At 33.1% G+C, this 18,195-nt stretch overlaps 1 protein-coding gene across 1 annotated transcript; it reads right to left on the bottom strand.

Moving 5' to 3' along the window:
• Positions 1-6,381: 6,381 nt before the first annotated feature.
• LOC134723710 (uncharacterized) lies at positions 6,382-8,118 on the bottom strand. Its single transcript, XM_063587264.1, has one exon. The coding sequence runs from the start codon at positions 8,116-8,118 to the stop codon at positions 6,400-6,402; it is 1,719 nt and encodes a 572-aa protein (XP_063443334.1). The 3' UTR covers positions 6,382-6,399.
• Between the last annotated feature and the right edge of the window lie 10,077 nt (positions 8,119-18,195).

Genomic DNA, 18,195 nt, shown 5'->3' with positions numbered 1-18,195 from the left:
TTTCTGCACTTTACACAAGTATTCCACATTCCAAACTAAAAGAAAAATTGAAAGGGTTAGTATTGCTTTGTTTCATATAAAAAGAATGGCCAACGTAGATAAAAGTATCTTGTCTTGGGGAGGGATAAATCCTACTTTGTAAAGAATCACTCTGATTAAAACAAAAAAAATTCTGAAACTGATCTTATCAAGATGCTTGTTTTCTTGATTGACAACAAATTTGTTAAGTTTGGAGGACATGTTTTTCAACTGACTGGGCATTCCAATGGGAACAAATTGTGCCCCTCTTTTGCTGACTTTTTTTTTCTTTACTATGATGATGCTGACTTCATTCAGGAACTTCTTGCTGACTTCATTCAGGAACTTCTTGGCAAGAAAGATAAGAAGTTAGCAATATCCTTTAACTCCACTTTACACTATGTAGATTAATGTTTTTTCACTAAATAATTCAAAATTTGGTGACTATGTTGAACCCATTTATCCCATAGAACTAGAGATAATGGATACTACAGATACAGTTAAATGGGCCTCATATCTTGACTTACATCTTGAAATTTACAATGAGGGTCGGTTGAAAACAAAACTTTACGACAAAAGAGATGATTTCAGCTTTCGTGAACTTTCCATTTCTAAGTAGCAACATTCCAGCAGCACCTGCATACCGGGTATATATCTCCCAATTGATACAATATTTCCGTGCTTGCCTTTCCTTTCATGATTTTCTTGACAGAGTTGCTGCTCACAAGGAAGCTATTAAACCAAAAGTTCCAAATGATGAAGTTGAAATCATCCCTTTGTAAATTTTAAGGACACAATCACGAGTTGGTTGACCATTATGGAATAACTGCTTCACAAATGATATCGAATATGTTTCTTTCGTCATGACTACAATTCCCTTCTCTTTCATTAATGTGACCTACTGAATTAGACTATTTACTGGATTTGTTATCACATAAGCAACACAACGGGTGTCACATGCGGAGCAGGATCTGCCCACCCTTCCTCCTAGTTTTTGGTTGGGTTCATGTTGCTTATACTTTAGTTTTCTATGTTGTGTCATGTGTACTATTGTTTGTCTTTTTCATTTTTAGCCATGGCGTTGTCAGTTTATTTTTCGATTTATGAGTTTGACTGTCCATCGGGTATCTTTCTTCCCATTTTCAAAGATGAGCTTACATATGCTGTTCCTACACTATAATTTAAATAGCTTCATCTCCTGTATATAGTTTTAATCAGTACATTTGTTCCCTGCACCGTTTTGTATATATGTAGGACATTAAAGTACGATGGTCACGCTAAAGTGCGATGGTCTTCGCTAAAGTGTGATGCCTCTGTACGCTAAAGTGCGATGGTCAGCGAACATATAAACGTACGAAACGTAGTTAGATTATGAAGTTAACTGATGTTTATAAAAACCACAAATGTAAATGCTGGAAGAAAAGAAAAGTCTGTCAAATAAAGGTACATGTTTTCAAGTGTAAATTATAGATTGTCTGCTAAATCAATAGTATATACACCGTAGGAAAATATAACATGTATTTGTTCTCGCTACAGAAATAAAGAAAACTTGGACATCTCCTTTCTCTCACTTTTAATTAAAGCTTGTGCAAATAAATGTTATACATCCGAAAATGAACGAATTTGTTATTTAAAATAATGACTGTAAGCTAATCCTAGGGGGAGTTGCTCACATAATTGTTAGACAGTGTAAACGGTAAGTGACATCAATGATCTAAATATTAGATATGCCAAATTTGTTATTATATTTTTTTTGACACCTAAATTACACTTTTAGCAATAAAAATGTGGTCAGTCTTCTAAATTTAAAAACAATCACTTACACATACCGGTAAATGATAAAGCCTGTCACATATTTATAAATTACACTTTAGCTGACAAGATTTTGAAACAAAAACATGTTCTTTCACGTTTTTAGCCCTATACGTTCACCCTGTTGGTCCATCGCACTTTAGCATGATGTACCATCATACTTTAATAAATAAACAACCATCGCACTTTAGAGTAAGACACCATCATACGTTAGTGTAGACCATCGCACTTAAGAGTACCATCGCACTTTAGAGCCCTCCATATATAACTAAAATATTAACTCGTTTTAAATAAATAGCTATATAGGCCACGTTGCACCAGTTATTAATCATCTATATTCAGATGGAAAACTACATGTAAAAATGTAATTGCCCCAGTTTACATGAATATTAACAAAACTTTGAATTTTTCGATAAAAAACTAAGGATTTTCTTATCCCAGGCATACATTACCTAATCCGTATTTGGCACAACTTTTTGGAATTTTGGATCCTTAATGCTCTTCAACTTTGTACTTGTTTACCTTATAAGTATTTTGATATTAGCGTCACTGGTGAGTCTTATGAAGACTAAACGGGCGTCTGGCGTTCAAAATTATAATCCTGGTACCTTTGATAACTATTATAAGCATGCTAGCACTTCTTATGGGACGTTGGACTTTTTAAACAAACCATCAAAGCTATTATGGTTTGGTGTAAATGTGAAAAGATCCAATCATTGATCAACAGTTTAAAAAATCAAAGTGCCATATGGAAACTACTGTAAGCAACTTTGAATGTCTATCTATCTATCTAGTCTTTTTGAATGCTGCAAGATGTGTGATATTGAATAGGGGTGAAATAACAAACTTACTGAAATCCAAAGACAATTCAAAAGGGAAAGTCACTTATCAAATGGCAAAATGGCACAATTCAAAATTTAAACACACCAAACAACTGTCATATAATAAAGTTTCTAAACGTTATTTGGTAGTTCATTCCTTAATGTCTTTTCAGTGTATTCGAAAAAAATCAGTTGAAAAAACCTTTTTTAAATATTAGTTTTAAGATTTCAAAACTCATCAGTGAAAAAGAAACTAAAAACGCTAAAGCAAAAAACAAAAAAAAAGGTCTATAAAACACTGGATAGAAAACTAAAGACTAAGCAACATAAACCCTAGTTAAAACCAGTGGTGATATAAGGTTTTTTTTAAAATATAACTTGCTCCACATATGGCATCAGTCGTGTTCCTCATTGCAGGTACAATTTCGATGATATCCCAATTAAGCAAACGAGACGGGATAAGTAAGATAAGCAGCACACTTAGATATAGACAACAGTAGGATACCGCTGTTCGAAATTCATAAATCGACTGAGAAAAAAAAACAAATCCGTGTTACAAACCAAAACGCATCAAATATAAGAGGTAAACTACGACGCAACAGACACACAACATTAAAATGTAACACACACAGAAACGAACTATATGATATAACAAAGGCCATTTTCCTGACTTGGTACAGGACATTAAAAACAATGGTGGGTTGAATCTGATTTTGTGGCATGCCAAACCTCCCGCTTTAATGGCAATGCAAAATATAGCATTAAAATGACAAGATTACATATACATGACAGGATTACAATACAAATAAATGGGGGAAAATATAGGACCGAGAAACACACGAATAATAGGTAACAAAAGGTATCAGGTTTAAAATTCAATACACCAGATGTGCGTTTCGTCCATACAAGACTAACCTGTGACGCTCAGATGAAAATTTTCGAAAGCCAAAGAGCACCGAAGACCAAAAGTTCCAAAAAGTTTTGACCCATAAGTTTGGCCACATTTGATAAGGTAAAATTGGTAATGGAATTTATACTGTTTCAAAGACAGCAGCAGATAACGGACCAAGGCTACGCACGGGTTTTCAGCGAGAACATCCCACACCCGGAGGCTTGCTTCAGCTGGTCCTAAATCAAAATGTGTACTTGATAAGTTAAAATGGATGTTCAACTAAACTCCAAAAACAAACTTATTGGGACAGTTGCAAAAAATGCTGCGGTGTTCATATCAAAGTGTCTATATTAAAATGATAGTATTCAATTAGGTTATCTTAAAATTTGGTCTTAACACGAAAAGAAAGATGTTTATCATGTTATATCAGTGTATGTAAAGTGCGGATCCTAAAATATCATTTTTACTGTATATGCCATAAATATCTAATGTAGAATGATAAATAAACAGACAATTTTTTTAATTTTTTTTTAAAAGAAAATGCAAACAATTAGTTAAATGTATATTTTTAGAAATAAATAATACTAGTAAGATAATGTAAGAGATGCGAAAGGGTTTTAATCGCGCCTGAATGCATCCAGCTGTGAAATATATACCGAAATAGGTGAATATTTAGGATATTTCATGAACATATCGTGCAGGTGATTTAAAACTAGCAGGTAAGATGTTGTTGCAGAAAAATATTCATTTCAACACAATTATTAAAGTTGTGATAACGTAGAATAGGTTTTGTCATTCAGTTTCTTCATACTGAACTAAATTCCACTTTGACTGTAGCAATGTGTAGAGCGATTCATTAGTGCATTTTCACTATATGATTTTTTTTAAATCTATTAGTCTTAATTTAGCCGACTTTCTCAAACAATAGATACAGTAAGAGAAGGATTTGATCAAGTTTAACTTGCGGACGAAAGTTTGATTAAACACTATTAAATTCAATAGAAATAACATTTATTTCAAATGTATTCCATTTGATTTCTTATAAATCGTAGGGATCTTTGGCCTTGGTTTTATTTATCCATTTCCATGACACTTCATCACTAATTACGTACATCTTGTTAGATTAAACCGTTGTTTTTCCCGTTTGAAAGGTTTTACACTTAGGCCCTTTATAACTTGCTGTTCGGTGTGAGCCAAGACTCCACGTTGAAGATCGTATTCTGACGTATAATGGTCAACTTTTATAAACTGTGACTCGGATGGAGAGAGTTCATTGTCAAATATGACATATATCTATCTATGGCTCAAACCAAAACAGGTAGGGATAAAAGGGATAAAAAAATCACACTGGGCCTAATATGAGTGTTGTCAAATCGTACAATTTTGCCAGACCGGTTAGTCGGATAGTCGTTCGACCTACTAACCGTTTAACAGGTAGTTTTAGTTCATGTTTGAGAACCTAACATATAGTACATTACAAATGTTCGTTTTCATAATAGGATGAATTAAAAGAATAACGAATGAAAATGGGGAATATGTCAAAGAGACAACAACCCAACCAATGAGAAGATAACAACCGAAGACCACCCATTAGTCTTCAATGACGTTCTTTTGCACGTGTTTTAAGGATTGTCTGTGAGGAATACTGGCAAAGTTTGACTTTTAATCATCCAATACCACAGATATAGATACCCCAATTATGATTGTAACCAAGTTTGGTTCAATTTGGCCCAGTAGTATCAGAGGAGAAGATTTTTGTAAAAGTTAACGACGGACGACGACGGACGAAGGACTCCAAGTGATGAAAAAAGCTAACTTGGCCCTATGGGCCATGTGAGCCAAAAATGAACAGCAAGACATGAACTACATAGAAGTCTCGTTATTAGAGTTTTGCCCTTTGATAACGCTTTTACCATTTTTGTTGTTGCTTTTTTACCTTTTTTCTTAAAAATAGATATAGGAACTTAAATAAGCCAAAATGATCAGCAAGATAAAATTTACAACTTAAACGAATGGAGCAATACAAGACCATCAAAGCAAATTGTTGTCATATATTCTTTTCTCGCATACAATGCTGAAAAGTGTCCTTATGAAAGAGTCGAATATGAACGAAACCAATGTGACCAACACAACCACGTATTAGACTCTATGTCATATTGCAGATCACCAATGTTCTGTTAAGAATGGGTAAATTACTAATGCAACTGTTAGGGATAGGTTCCAAATGTCGTCACTGCAATTCCGTCAACCTTTTCTCCGAACGTGAGCTACCGAATTATTAGTGAATACCTAATTTGTATCAATATGAGGAACTATACGGATGTCACATGTTAAAAAAGAATCTGCATACCCTTCCGAAGCACCTTTGATCATCCCCAGTTTTTGATTGTGTTCGTGTCACTCTTTAGTTTTTAGTTGTTGTGTTTCGTGTACTTGTCTGTTTGTCTTTTTACTTTTTAGCCATGTTGTTGTCAGTTTATTTTCAACTTTGAGTTTGAATGTCCCTCTTGTATCACTCCCATTTTCTTAAGGACAAACCTTGTTCTTTTATTTGCAATTGTCAACAGATTACGTTAACAATGTTATCAGTTACAATTCATTGTTCAAGGATAAATTATATCAATGGAATACATTATTGGTTCAACGAGCATATGAAATTGTGAAGACAGATATGTGGCACAATATATGACCTTCATTTACGTAACTCCTCTTATTAAAATCTGAAAAAAACAATGAGTTCTTTCCGTGTTAAAAGATCTCATTAAAAAGGATAACCAATAAGTTAAACAATCACTCCTAATTACATTTAGGGAAAATTGAAATTATATTAACAATGCATTAATTTTATCTTTAATTTCAAAACCCAGTAAAAGACATGACGACCAGAATTCCTTGAAATATGTTAGTTAGAATAGTCATATAAGAATCTGAAGACAATCCTCCACAGCTTATCCACATTCTCCCGCGGACGTCAATACACATAGACTCGGGTCTGACCACGTCATAGTTTAATAAAGATACAAAAGTTTTTAAAGCGCCTGTTATATCTAAAATATGTAGAACTCTAGTTTCGAAGTCCAACAAAACAATGTTTCCTGTCGCAGTTACAGCAAGACTATTTGGTTTAAATTGATGTTTTGAATTTATACTTTTATTTCCAGTATACACCCACGTAACCTTATTTGGATAAGCAAGTGACAGAAGACGGCCATGTTGGTATTCAGACGTCTTGTCAATCACATACAAATCATTGTTGACATTAATTGTTGCTTTAAGGGCATAAGTTAAAATTCGTTGATGGTCATCATCAAATTCAAATGTATGCCATTTTTTACCACTCGTGTCAATGATGATAATTTGCCTTACACTATTTTCTGAAAGTTCGTACGAAATTTCTTCACAAATACCAACAACTATCTTACCAGAGTTTGATATATGGAGTGGTCGAGAAATTAATGGCGATAAATCTAAAAAGTCATTGAATGTGCCGTCATCTGCCAATGTTACAAGTTTTGATTGACCAGAAACGGATAAAATTACGTGGCCTTTATCATTTTCGAGCATCTCTTCAACGTGTATGTCCTTAAACTCTTGTCGTTGCTGGATTTCGTTTCCCAATTCCATATTCCTCAAGCATGAGTATTTATCACTCACCCAAACTGACCCATCTTTGCAAGGGAGCATATTATTGAAAATGGCTTTACTTCTGTAAGAATGAAGAACTTTAAATCGTACAGTGTCCGAAACTTCTTCTAAAGACCCAAACATTTCCGAAATTTGAGTTTGGTCAATAGAACCACAATTTAATTTAATCGCACTGATATCAATAACTCTGTTTGTCTTTACGGTTTCTGTCCAAGACTTAATAGACTGTTCTTTGTCAATAATAGTTTTTAAACAACCTGAGTTTATAGCTAAATTGACTGATTCCATCTTTGAACTTACTTCTTTTTGTGCGTTGACGTTTGTGTTTTGTGCCCTTATTGTCGCAATGTTCATTTCTTTAATTTGTTCTCCGAGAATAGCAAGTCTAGATTGAGTTTCATTCCCAATTGCGTTCTTTAACCTTTCCTCTTGATCTAGGATTGATTTCCTGACATTTTCGTAATGACTTGGATTCGATTTTGTCTTGTGACTAATTACATTTTCGCATGTGGAATGAAAATTCAAATCCTCTTTTAGTTTGTCATGGAAGTATTTTAAACTTTGCAATTTTTCCTCATACGTGACTATTAAACTCTCTAAATAATGATCTTTATGTTTCTCGGATATACAGACAAGACAGACCAACTGATTACACTTCTTACAAAATATGCAAATCTTTTGTTCAGGGTGTTTATCGCATAAAACAAAGAGATTTGGCTGAAACGAAGTATCCTTCCCTATATCAGCTACCATGATTACATTATGTTCGTCAGCGGCTTTGAATTTCACATGTACTTTTCTTTTGCATTGATCACACATGAGAAGAGAACAATCTTGGCATTTCCATCTAATTTGTCTTTCATCTTCACACAAATGACATACACAAGGAATTTGCGTTTCTCCAAGATTAATAGATTTTGACATCGCCATTTTCCGTAAAAAAAGTAAGTCGACGAATGAGTCTATTACCACTTTTATATAGGCAGACATGTAACCTTTGCATTGGGGTTATCTCAATGTTCAAATTATAGAAAGAGGTTTTCCTGAACACGCAAAGTATGTATGACCGATTTTACCTTGAACAAAGATGTCAAGTGTTTGTCCGAGTTTTTAATTTCATGTTTACCTAAGAAATATTTTAAAAACAGATCTTTACATGGAAATGATTCAGAAATAGTTCAAATCATACTTTACATAAAAGTAAAATATCTCAAGCTGTTTGATATTCAAATTTTTACTTAAATCATTTTATCACAGAAAAATGTGTCTACTGAAAGATTATGACAATAATTCAGCCAATTCTTAAAAATGTCATAAAATTCAAAACTACGGAAGGATGTCCAACTCTGAAACTAAAAAAGATTATCGCGAATGTTTAGTATCCCAGAAAAATACAAGGAGGACATCGTTAGCCAAAACGAAATCATTGCGGAAGTATGTATTGTCCTCATGATACAAATATTTTTGTTTAGCGATGTCCGATGTAATAAAGTTGAAAAAAATGTATTTACAATTTTGTATGAAAATGCCTTCAAGAAAAGCAAGTAGCACCGAATATTTTTTTTTTGGTCGTATGGATATGTGTAAAACTGTGAAACACTATTCATACAGAGTGTACTATTCAGAGTAACTAATTCTAAATTTGAAGTATGAATAGACAAAATTAGATTGTTCAAACATATCTCACTTTGATATCAAAGAAAGAAAACAAAGAAGTCATATCAAATGCTTTAATGAAATTCACAAAAGCTATGAAAATAAAGGCTTTGTTCTCAACTGATTGGTATAGATAGAATGAAGCGCAGGAATAACAAGACTAACACGGGATAGCTCATTTTTAGTTTGAACATTTAAAATAGTCTGATTTTGAGATAGTATGGTCGTTGGAATCAAATCTCAATTATAAGAAAAAATCATTTGTTCCTATACTTTCGCCAAAACATACTAGACCTCAACTTGAACCATATTTTTTCAGACATCGTAAGGACATGAAGTTATGGTTTTGCTATTATAATTTATGTCGCGCTTGCAATATTTATTTTGAAAAGGCGAGTCATAGTAATCTTAGATTCCGTTGTCGGCGTCGATTTCATCAACATTTAAGTTCAGTCTGTGGTTAAAACGTTTGCGGAAAAGTTTTTTTTTTTTAAATCCTTTTCATGCTATTGTTACGTTTTTTTAATGATTAGTTTGGCGCTTGGTTTTTTATATTGATATATACAAATAAGAAGATATGGTTTGAGTGCCAATGAAACAATTCTCCATCCAATTCACAACGTGTATTTATTAAAAAGTATACAAATATAGGTTTTAGGTATGCTTTAATTTTACAGTATTTTTATTATTGTACGTTTTGCTAGTTTTATTACTGTTACTTTGCTAAATGGTTCGATATCTTGAGTCTGATTAATTTTAACTAAGAAAACGTTTAAGGATTATGTATCCATGTGTTGATTCAATGCGAAAAATATGGAAATTTTATAGAAAATCCACAGCATTTATCCTTGTACTCTCATATTTGGCAATTTCATGACTGATAGATATAATATTATTCCATGCAGTGCTTGCATTGATTTCCTTCAAACGAGTTTATTAATGTAGCTATTGGTTAAAACAAATTAAAATATGGACCAAATCAAATACACCTTTTAGGTTGCGCTCGACTTTAGTGACTTACTGAGCACGACGTATTTAGAATTTATAGGTTGCTTAGAACTTTTTGTAAAAATTAAACACTAGCACATCATAGAAAAGCAAGTGAGTAATCTATGTTTCAAATTTTATAACAAAAATCTCTGTAGTAAAGGCTGTGGAATTTTTATAAAAATCTTGGTTTATTTGCCACAAAGTACTCTTTTTCTATTAAGGTTCCAATAAAGTCAAAATTTAGGACACTTCATACACATCTAAACTTTACCTGTATTTTTCAACCTATAATGAATAAAGTCCTAAACTATGGGAACATATATTCATTCAAACGTACATAACATATACACACTGTGAAAATTGTAAATAAACTTGAAATGTTTATGTTGTGTCCAAACCGGTTTTAGGGGTGAACCCTTAATTTTACAAAAAGTCTGGAGGCTTGCGAGATGACTTAATTTGTTTGAAATTAGTATGAATGAATATTGTAACATATAATGCAGTACAAGCTAATGCTGATTTTTAAGAAAATGTATTAATTAACGAGTTTCAGTTAAATTCATGTATCAGAGTGAACGAATATCATAGGTACAATACAGAAATTGGACATGTCATTGACACATATCTATTTGACAAATAAACACTAGCTTATACTGCACTACATGTAACAGTATTCGTCTATTCCAATTTTAAACAAATTAAGTCATCTCACAGGCCCCCAGATTTTTTGGAAAATAAAGTGTTCACCTCAAAACCGGTTTGACTACAACATTAAAATTTCAAGCTTTTTTACTATTGTCACAGTGTGTATATGTTAAGTATGTTTTAAATGAACATATGCTCTCATAGTTTTGACTTTATTCATTTTAGGTTGAAAAATACAAGCAAAGTTTAGATATTTCTGTAGTGGCCTATATTTTGACTTTAGTGGCACCTTAAATGCAATGACACAATAAATAATAATGCTTTGCATCAAGTTTCCCCTTGGTATATGTACGAAATGGCCTTTATTATTCATTACATCTGTAGTTTTGTTACAGCCTATTGATTATGGAGCATCTTCATCTTTATATTCATCAAAATGATACAGTGTTTAATTGTGAATTCGATACTACTAACTTTGCGTTATATATATTGTCTCCTTGGCAATCATACAACATCTCCTGATTTCCGTAGCTCATAATTTTCCATCATCATCATCATCATCATCATCATCATCATCATCATCATCATCATCATCATCATCCTCATCCTCATCCTCATCCTCATCCTCCTCCTCCTCCTCCTCCTCCTCCTCCTCCTCCTCCTCCTCCTCCTCCTCCTCCTCCTCCTCATCCTCCTCCTCCTCCTCCTCCTCATCCTCATCATCATCACCATCATCATCATCATCATCATCATCATCATCATCATCATCATCATCATCATCATCATCATCATCATCATCATCATCATCATCATCATCATCATCATCATCATCATCATCATCATCATCATCATCATCATCATCATCATCATCATCATCATCATCATCATCATCATCATCATCATCATCATCATCATCATCATCATCATCATCATCATCATCATCATCATCATCATCATCATCATCATCATCATCATCATCATCATCATCATCATCATCATCATCATCATCATCATCATCATCATCATCATCATCATCATCATCATCATCATCATCATCATCATCATCATCATCATCATCATCAAGTCGAAATATCCCCGACTTTTACAATATTTTACTTCCAAATAATATATTTCATGTGTGTAAGTTGTCCTGACACTCTATATTTTCTTAAAATTGAATATACAATTTGTTAAATCATTTTTGCTTGATACAAGGCGAATAGGTAAAAAGTTTTAAGAAACATCTCACCAAATTTAACAGGAAACAAATATGCTTTAACAAACTTATGTAGAAGAAGATGTTGATCATCTCAAATTATTACCGAAGGATATTTTCGAGGTTAGAGATCTTAAGAAAGCAGAATAGGAGTCTAATATGTAGAATCGCCAATCGTGTCTTATTTCTGCTTATGGCAATCTCTCATGTTTGTGATTCATCCAAAGGAATACTCCTCGACGCAGGAAGTCTCACTTACTCGAAACTATTCCATCAGGTTTTTCTATCACTTGCATTAGTTTCATGTTTTCATGTATTTATGAGCTTTGAACATCGGTTCACTAATTGACTCTGTTATATCCATAATAAATTGATCAATATATATAGTTGATGTGATTCCCTCAGTTTTAGTTTGTAACCCTCATTTTTCTCTCAATCGATTTATGACTTTCGAACAGCGGTATACTACTGTTGCCTTTATTTCTTAATGTAAAAAGTTTCACTGATAGCTTTGTTTTTAAATGAAATGTGGAGAAATATATGTAGTACATAAATATGACTTTTATATTTAATACAATGATTGAAAGTTAATTCCCTTTTGCCTGTCATTTTTATGATATGATGTTGCGAATGTTTTACATTTTTACACTATAAATTCAAGTTTGGTTCCCAGAAATAGTATTTTGATGTTTTTAATACACTTCAATTCTATTTCTTGGTTTTACTATAATTTCTACATCTTTTTTCTGAAGTTTAAATATTATTTTCTTTGCTCTAATTCTCTGTTCTTTGATTGTTGTCCTTTATGAATAGATTACCTTAGCTGATATTGGAAAAGCTCTTAGGAATTTTGGTCCCAAATGCTCTTCAACTTCGTACTTCTTTTTTACCTTTTCAACTTTTTTTGGATTCGAGCGTCACTAATAAGTTTTTTTGTAGACGCACGTCTGGCGTAAAATTAAAATTTAATCCTGGTATCTATGATGAGTTTACTTATATTAAAAAATCTCACTTTATTCAGTTATTTTGTTTTCCGGTTTGATTATGACGCTCAATATTTAAATATAAAAGTCTTCTATTCTATAAAACCAAACGCAGATTTGTTTCTAATGAAATGAACATTAACTGTATTTCCTAATTAGAAAGAAATTTGTTTTGTTTCTAAATGATGATATTTTAAGGTTTAAGAACATAGTCTTTCAAACTTTCAACTTCATGACCACTATGAGTATTTGTAACACAAGATGGACATACTAGCAGTTGGCATGTCGTACAAAAAAGATTATCCTCATACATGTTCCGTTGATGTGTGAATAACCGTTTCAAACCTAGTCATACACATAACACATAATAACTAAGTAATTTGGTTAGAGGTCACCGATATCTGCTATTCAAAAACAATTGAATGCGGGATAAGGAAAAAGAAAATGGAAAAGGCTAACCCAAAATGTTAAGAGAACACCAAACCGTGTAATTCATATCGAACGAACCTTGATACGATAAAATATATAAATCATAGGAGGGTGGGAAAGGAATAAAAAAAAATCTCAAAATGTTTTTCAATTGTCCTAAAACAGTCAGCACTTTTATTAAACCAGCCCCCTCTCTTCTGTAGAAGAGTAGTATGAAAGTGAGATGTTGTATGATTGCCGATGAGGTAAAGCCATAAAGTTAACCGTCCGACCCACAACAATGAGGACAAAAAACATTCCATATAGTCCGCTATAAAAAGCCACGACATGAGAAAATGTGTAATAACAAATGATTCCACAAAAACCAACGGATTAAAATGGGTGACAAAATAAAATTATTCAAAAAAAATCAATAGGGATGTATGGTCATGAAATTGTCCGATTTTTGTTTTAGTTGGATATCGATAAAGTATTGAACTTATAGTTATTTTATTCAGGTTGAGTGAAACCGTGCTTTTTGTATACTCGGTTTTCAATAAGATTTAAAACATTGTTGTGACGTCATTCCATTGTACCCGTTCTTTATTTCAGTGATTGGACTATCAACTACCTATAGGAACCGTTATGTTACCTTTAGCTGTCCAATTTTTTTCAGAATAGCCCTCCTTTTTGACGTATAAAACAATGTTTTAAGAAAGATGTAAGCCTCTAACAGTCCATTCTGTAAAATATTTTACAGAATGGACTGTTATCGTCTTACATTCTTTACATAACTTACTTCCCAACTTGTGTTGTACTCATACGAGGCAAAACTCATAAAAATCTTTTCATAGACAAAAACAGAAAAACATATTGCAGTTAGATATAAATAAAAAACATAACCCAAAGAGAACTAACAAGAAGTAAATCACAAAAATACCGACTTCTGAAGATATAGAAAAAGGAAAGTTCCTAATCAAAATGCAAAACCATATGCATCAAACGAATGGTTAATAACTGTAATATTCCTGATTTGATACAGGTATTTGTGAATAAAGCAAACAGTCATAAGAGGGAGAAATGACGAAAATAGGGGCACAGCAGTCAGCATTGTGTAAAAATCTTAATCACTTTAAAACAAACAAATGTGAAACAAACAAAGAGACAGAAAAGGGCATTTAGACAAAGTACAGAAGCAAAATATAAAGACAAGAATACATAAAAATGATATCACAATAACACAATGACGCGATGTTTAAGTACAGAGCCACGTCAAATGAATATCACCAAAACAGAACTAAACAGTTAAAGTAATATGCAGAAAGACAAAAAAATACTATAAAACGTTATTTAGACCAAAAGTAAACCTTTTCGTTCTTTTGTTGTACTGTTATACCATTGTCTCAGGTTAGTAGAGGGTTGGGATCCCGCCACATTATGTATGAGCCTGTACCAAGTCAGGAGCCTGTAATTCAGTGGTTGTCGTTTTTTATGTGTTACATTATTGTTACATTATTGTTTTTCGTTATTTATTTTTTTAAATAAATAAGGCCGTTAGTTTTCTCGTTTAAATTGTTTTACATTGTCGTTTCGCGGACTTTTATAGCTGACTATGCGGCATGGGCTTTGTTCATTATTGAAGGCCATACGGGTGCCTATAGTTGTTAATTTCTGTGTCATTTTGTTCTCTTGGAGAGAGTTGTCTCATTGACAATCATACCACATCTTCTTTTTTATATTTATAATAAGCAATACAAACCCCAGACAAACAAACAAATAGGCAAAACCAAACCTTCAAGAAAGCTTACACCGAAATTGCCAATACTGAGTAAGAGAGTAATAGATTTTTACTGTAACAGCCAAAGTTTAATACAAGATATGTGTATTACCAATGTTATTTCAACTGATCGGGCGGAGCTTATGTTTTAATTTGCACAAGGACAGTCTATTTGAAGATGTGTGTGATAAGGATGCTTGCAGATATAATTATTATTGAATTCTAATCACCTATCAGTGTGACCAAAAGGCATATCAAAAGAACTGACTGTATGTTATAGGACGAATAACTGGACACTTCATTGATGAGTTTATCCCAAAACTCCTGTCTATAGATGGACTGGTCTTAACTAATCGAACTTTTAAACCACGCCCAGTCAAGTGAAATAAATATAGTAATATATATTAGACAATTTAATAAAAAGTTTTGAGTAATTTGTGATATTGAAATCCCTGCATTACCTATTATAAACAGAATTCCGACAGTAAAACATTCACTACAGACAGGGACAAAAGGATAGAGTTGAAACAAAAATGATCATAGATACCTGGTTAAAAAAATACGCCCGACGCGTGTTTCGTCGTCACATTCACGGAACTTCATTAAAAATATTATCATTAGTTTAGAAATTGCAAGCATATGGTGTTTCTTTATATTTAACATGCTATAAGAACTTACAAGTAGTGGCCAATTGTGTTTCTGTGTCATCTATGTATCCGTCCTTGCAAAGTACTACTTATTCTCGTATTAGAGGTTCAAAAGGCGAGCTTAAGTTGATTTTTTATAAACGACTCCGTGTTGAAGGCCGTACATTGACCTATAATGGTTTACTTTTAAAAATTGTTATTTGGATGGAGAGTTGTCTCATTGGCGCTCACACCACATCTTTCTATATCTACTCATCATAGATACCAGGACTAAATTTTGTATATACGCCAGACGCTCATTTCGTCCACAAAAGACTCATCAGTGACGCTAGAATCCAAAAAAGTTAAAAAGGCCAAATAAAGTACGAAGTTGAAGAGCATTGAGGACCAAATATACACTGTTTTTACAATGCTTTCAGTTGAAATCCATTGTTTATGGATACAACCATATCAAAAGGAATTCATAATTAGGTAAACGAACATATGAAAATAGTACTGAAATTTCGACACAACAAATGGCGTTCGTCATGTGTAAGTATTCATTTTGCAAAAAGAACACACTCAAACACACAGATAAATTTGTATTTTATTCAATTCAAGAAAGGAAAACAAAACCAACAAAATAAAGTGTCAATACAAAGCTGGCTTGTTTACGTATATTTACACCCATACACTAAAATAGATTTGGACGGGCATCTATGGCATCTCATAAATGACCCCCCAAAATGTTAGTTTCGTTATCAAATGTATTCCTATATTCAACGAATTGTATTCAAAGGTAGATGATAAAGCAGAACACAATTTCATCTTGTATTTCAAACCCCAGTAAAAGACATAACTACGAGCATTCCTTGCAACATTTTAGTAAAATACGTCATATAAGAATCTGAAGACAGACCTCCACAGCTTATCCACATTCTCCCTCGGACGTCAATACACATAGACGCGGGCTAAACACGTGATGGTTTAATAAAGATACAAAGGTTTTTAATGCACCTGTTAAATCTAAAATATGTAGAACTTTAGTATCGGAGTCTAACAAAACAATATTACCGGTTGCAGTTACAGCAAGGCTATTCGGTTTGAACTGAAGTTTAGAATTTATAGTTGTATTTCCTGTATACGTCCACATAACCTTATTTGGATAAGCAAGCGACAGAAGACGGCCGTGTTTGTGTTTAGATGTCTTGTCTATTACATAGAAATCATTGTTGATACTTGTTGCTTTTAAAACGTATGTAAATATTCGTTTATGGTCATCATCGAATTCGAATGTATGCAATCTTTTTCCACTCGCCTCAATAATGATGATTTGTCTTATACTATAATTTGACAATTTATACCTAATTTCTTCACAAATACAAACAACTATTTTACCAGATTTTGTTATATGAAGTGGCCGGGCAATTAATGGCGAAAAATCTATAAAATTCGTTAGTCTACCGTCGTTTGCTAATGTTACAAGTTTTGATTGTCCAGTAAGGGATAGAATTATTTCACCTTCATCACGTTCAAGCATTTCTTCAACACTTATATTCTTTATTTCTTGTTTTTGTTGAATTTCATTGCCAACTTCCATATTCCTCAGGCATGAGTATTTATTACTCACCCAAACTGACCCATCTTTACATGGCTGTATGATATTGAAAATGACGTTACTACTGTGAGAATGAAGGACTTCAAATTGTACTGTATCCGAAACCTTTTCTAACGATCCAAACATTTTCGAAATTTGAGTTTGGTCAATTTGACCACAATTTAGTTCTATTGGAATACTATCTATAACTTGATCAGTCTTTTCGGGCTCTATCCAAGCCTTAACCGATTGTTCTGTTTAGATTACATATTTAAGGCTATCTGTATTTATAGCTGAATTAACTACGTCAAAGATTTCACCTACTTCTTTTTGTGCGTTGACGTTTTTGTTTTGTGCTTTTATTGTAAAATTGAGAAAGGAAATGGTGAATATGTCAAAGCGACAACCACCCGACCATAGAGCAGATAACAGCCGAAGGCAACCAACGGGTCTTCAATGTAGCGAGAATTCCCGCACCCGTAGGTGTCCTTCAGCTGGCCCCCAAAAATATGCATAATAGTACAGTGATAATGGACGTCATACCAAACTCCTAATTATACACAAGAAACTAAAATTTAAAATCACACAAGACCAACAAAGAATAGAGGCTCCTGACCTGGGACAGGCGCAAAACTGCGGCTATTTTAATTTCTTTATTTCGGTTTTCAAGAATTTCAAGTCTGGACTTAGTTTCATTCCCAATTGCCTTCTTTAACCTTTCGTCTTGCTCTAAAATTGTTTTTCTCGCATTTTCATAAACATTTTCATTTGATTTTGTCCTGTGAATAAGTGTTTTTCACATGATAAATGAAAATCCAAATCCTCTTGTAGTCTATCCTGGAAGTATTTTAAACTTTGCAATTTGTCCTCATAAGTGACTTTTAAACTCTCAAAATAATGATCTCTGTGTTTCTCGGGAAGACAAACAGGACAGACAAACTGATTACACTTCTATGCAAATCCTTTGGTCAGAGTGTTTATCACATAAAACAAACAGATTTGGCCGAAATTAACCATCCTTCCCTATATCTGCTACTTTGATGACAGTATGTTTTTCAGCTGCTTTGAATTTCACGTGTACTTTCCTTTTGCATTTATCACACATCAAA

Source organism: Mytilus trossulus, chromosome 6 (assembly GCF_036588685.1).
Source record: "Mytilus trossulus isolate FHL-02 chromosome 6, PNRI_Mtr1.1.1.hap1, whole genome shotgun sequence".
Taxonomy (NCBI): Eukaryota; Metazoa; Mollusca; class Bivalvia; order Mytilida; family Mytilidae; genus Mytilus; species Mytilus trossulus.
The sequence above is the reverse complement of the archived record's forward strand: the minus strand, read 5'-3'. Positions and strand labels throughout refer to the sequence as shown.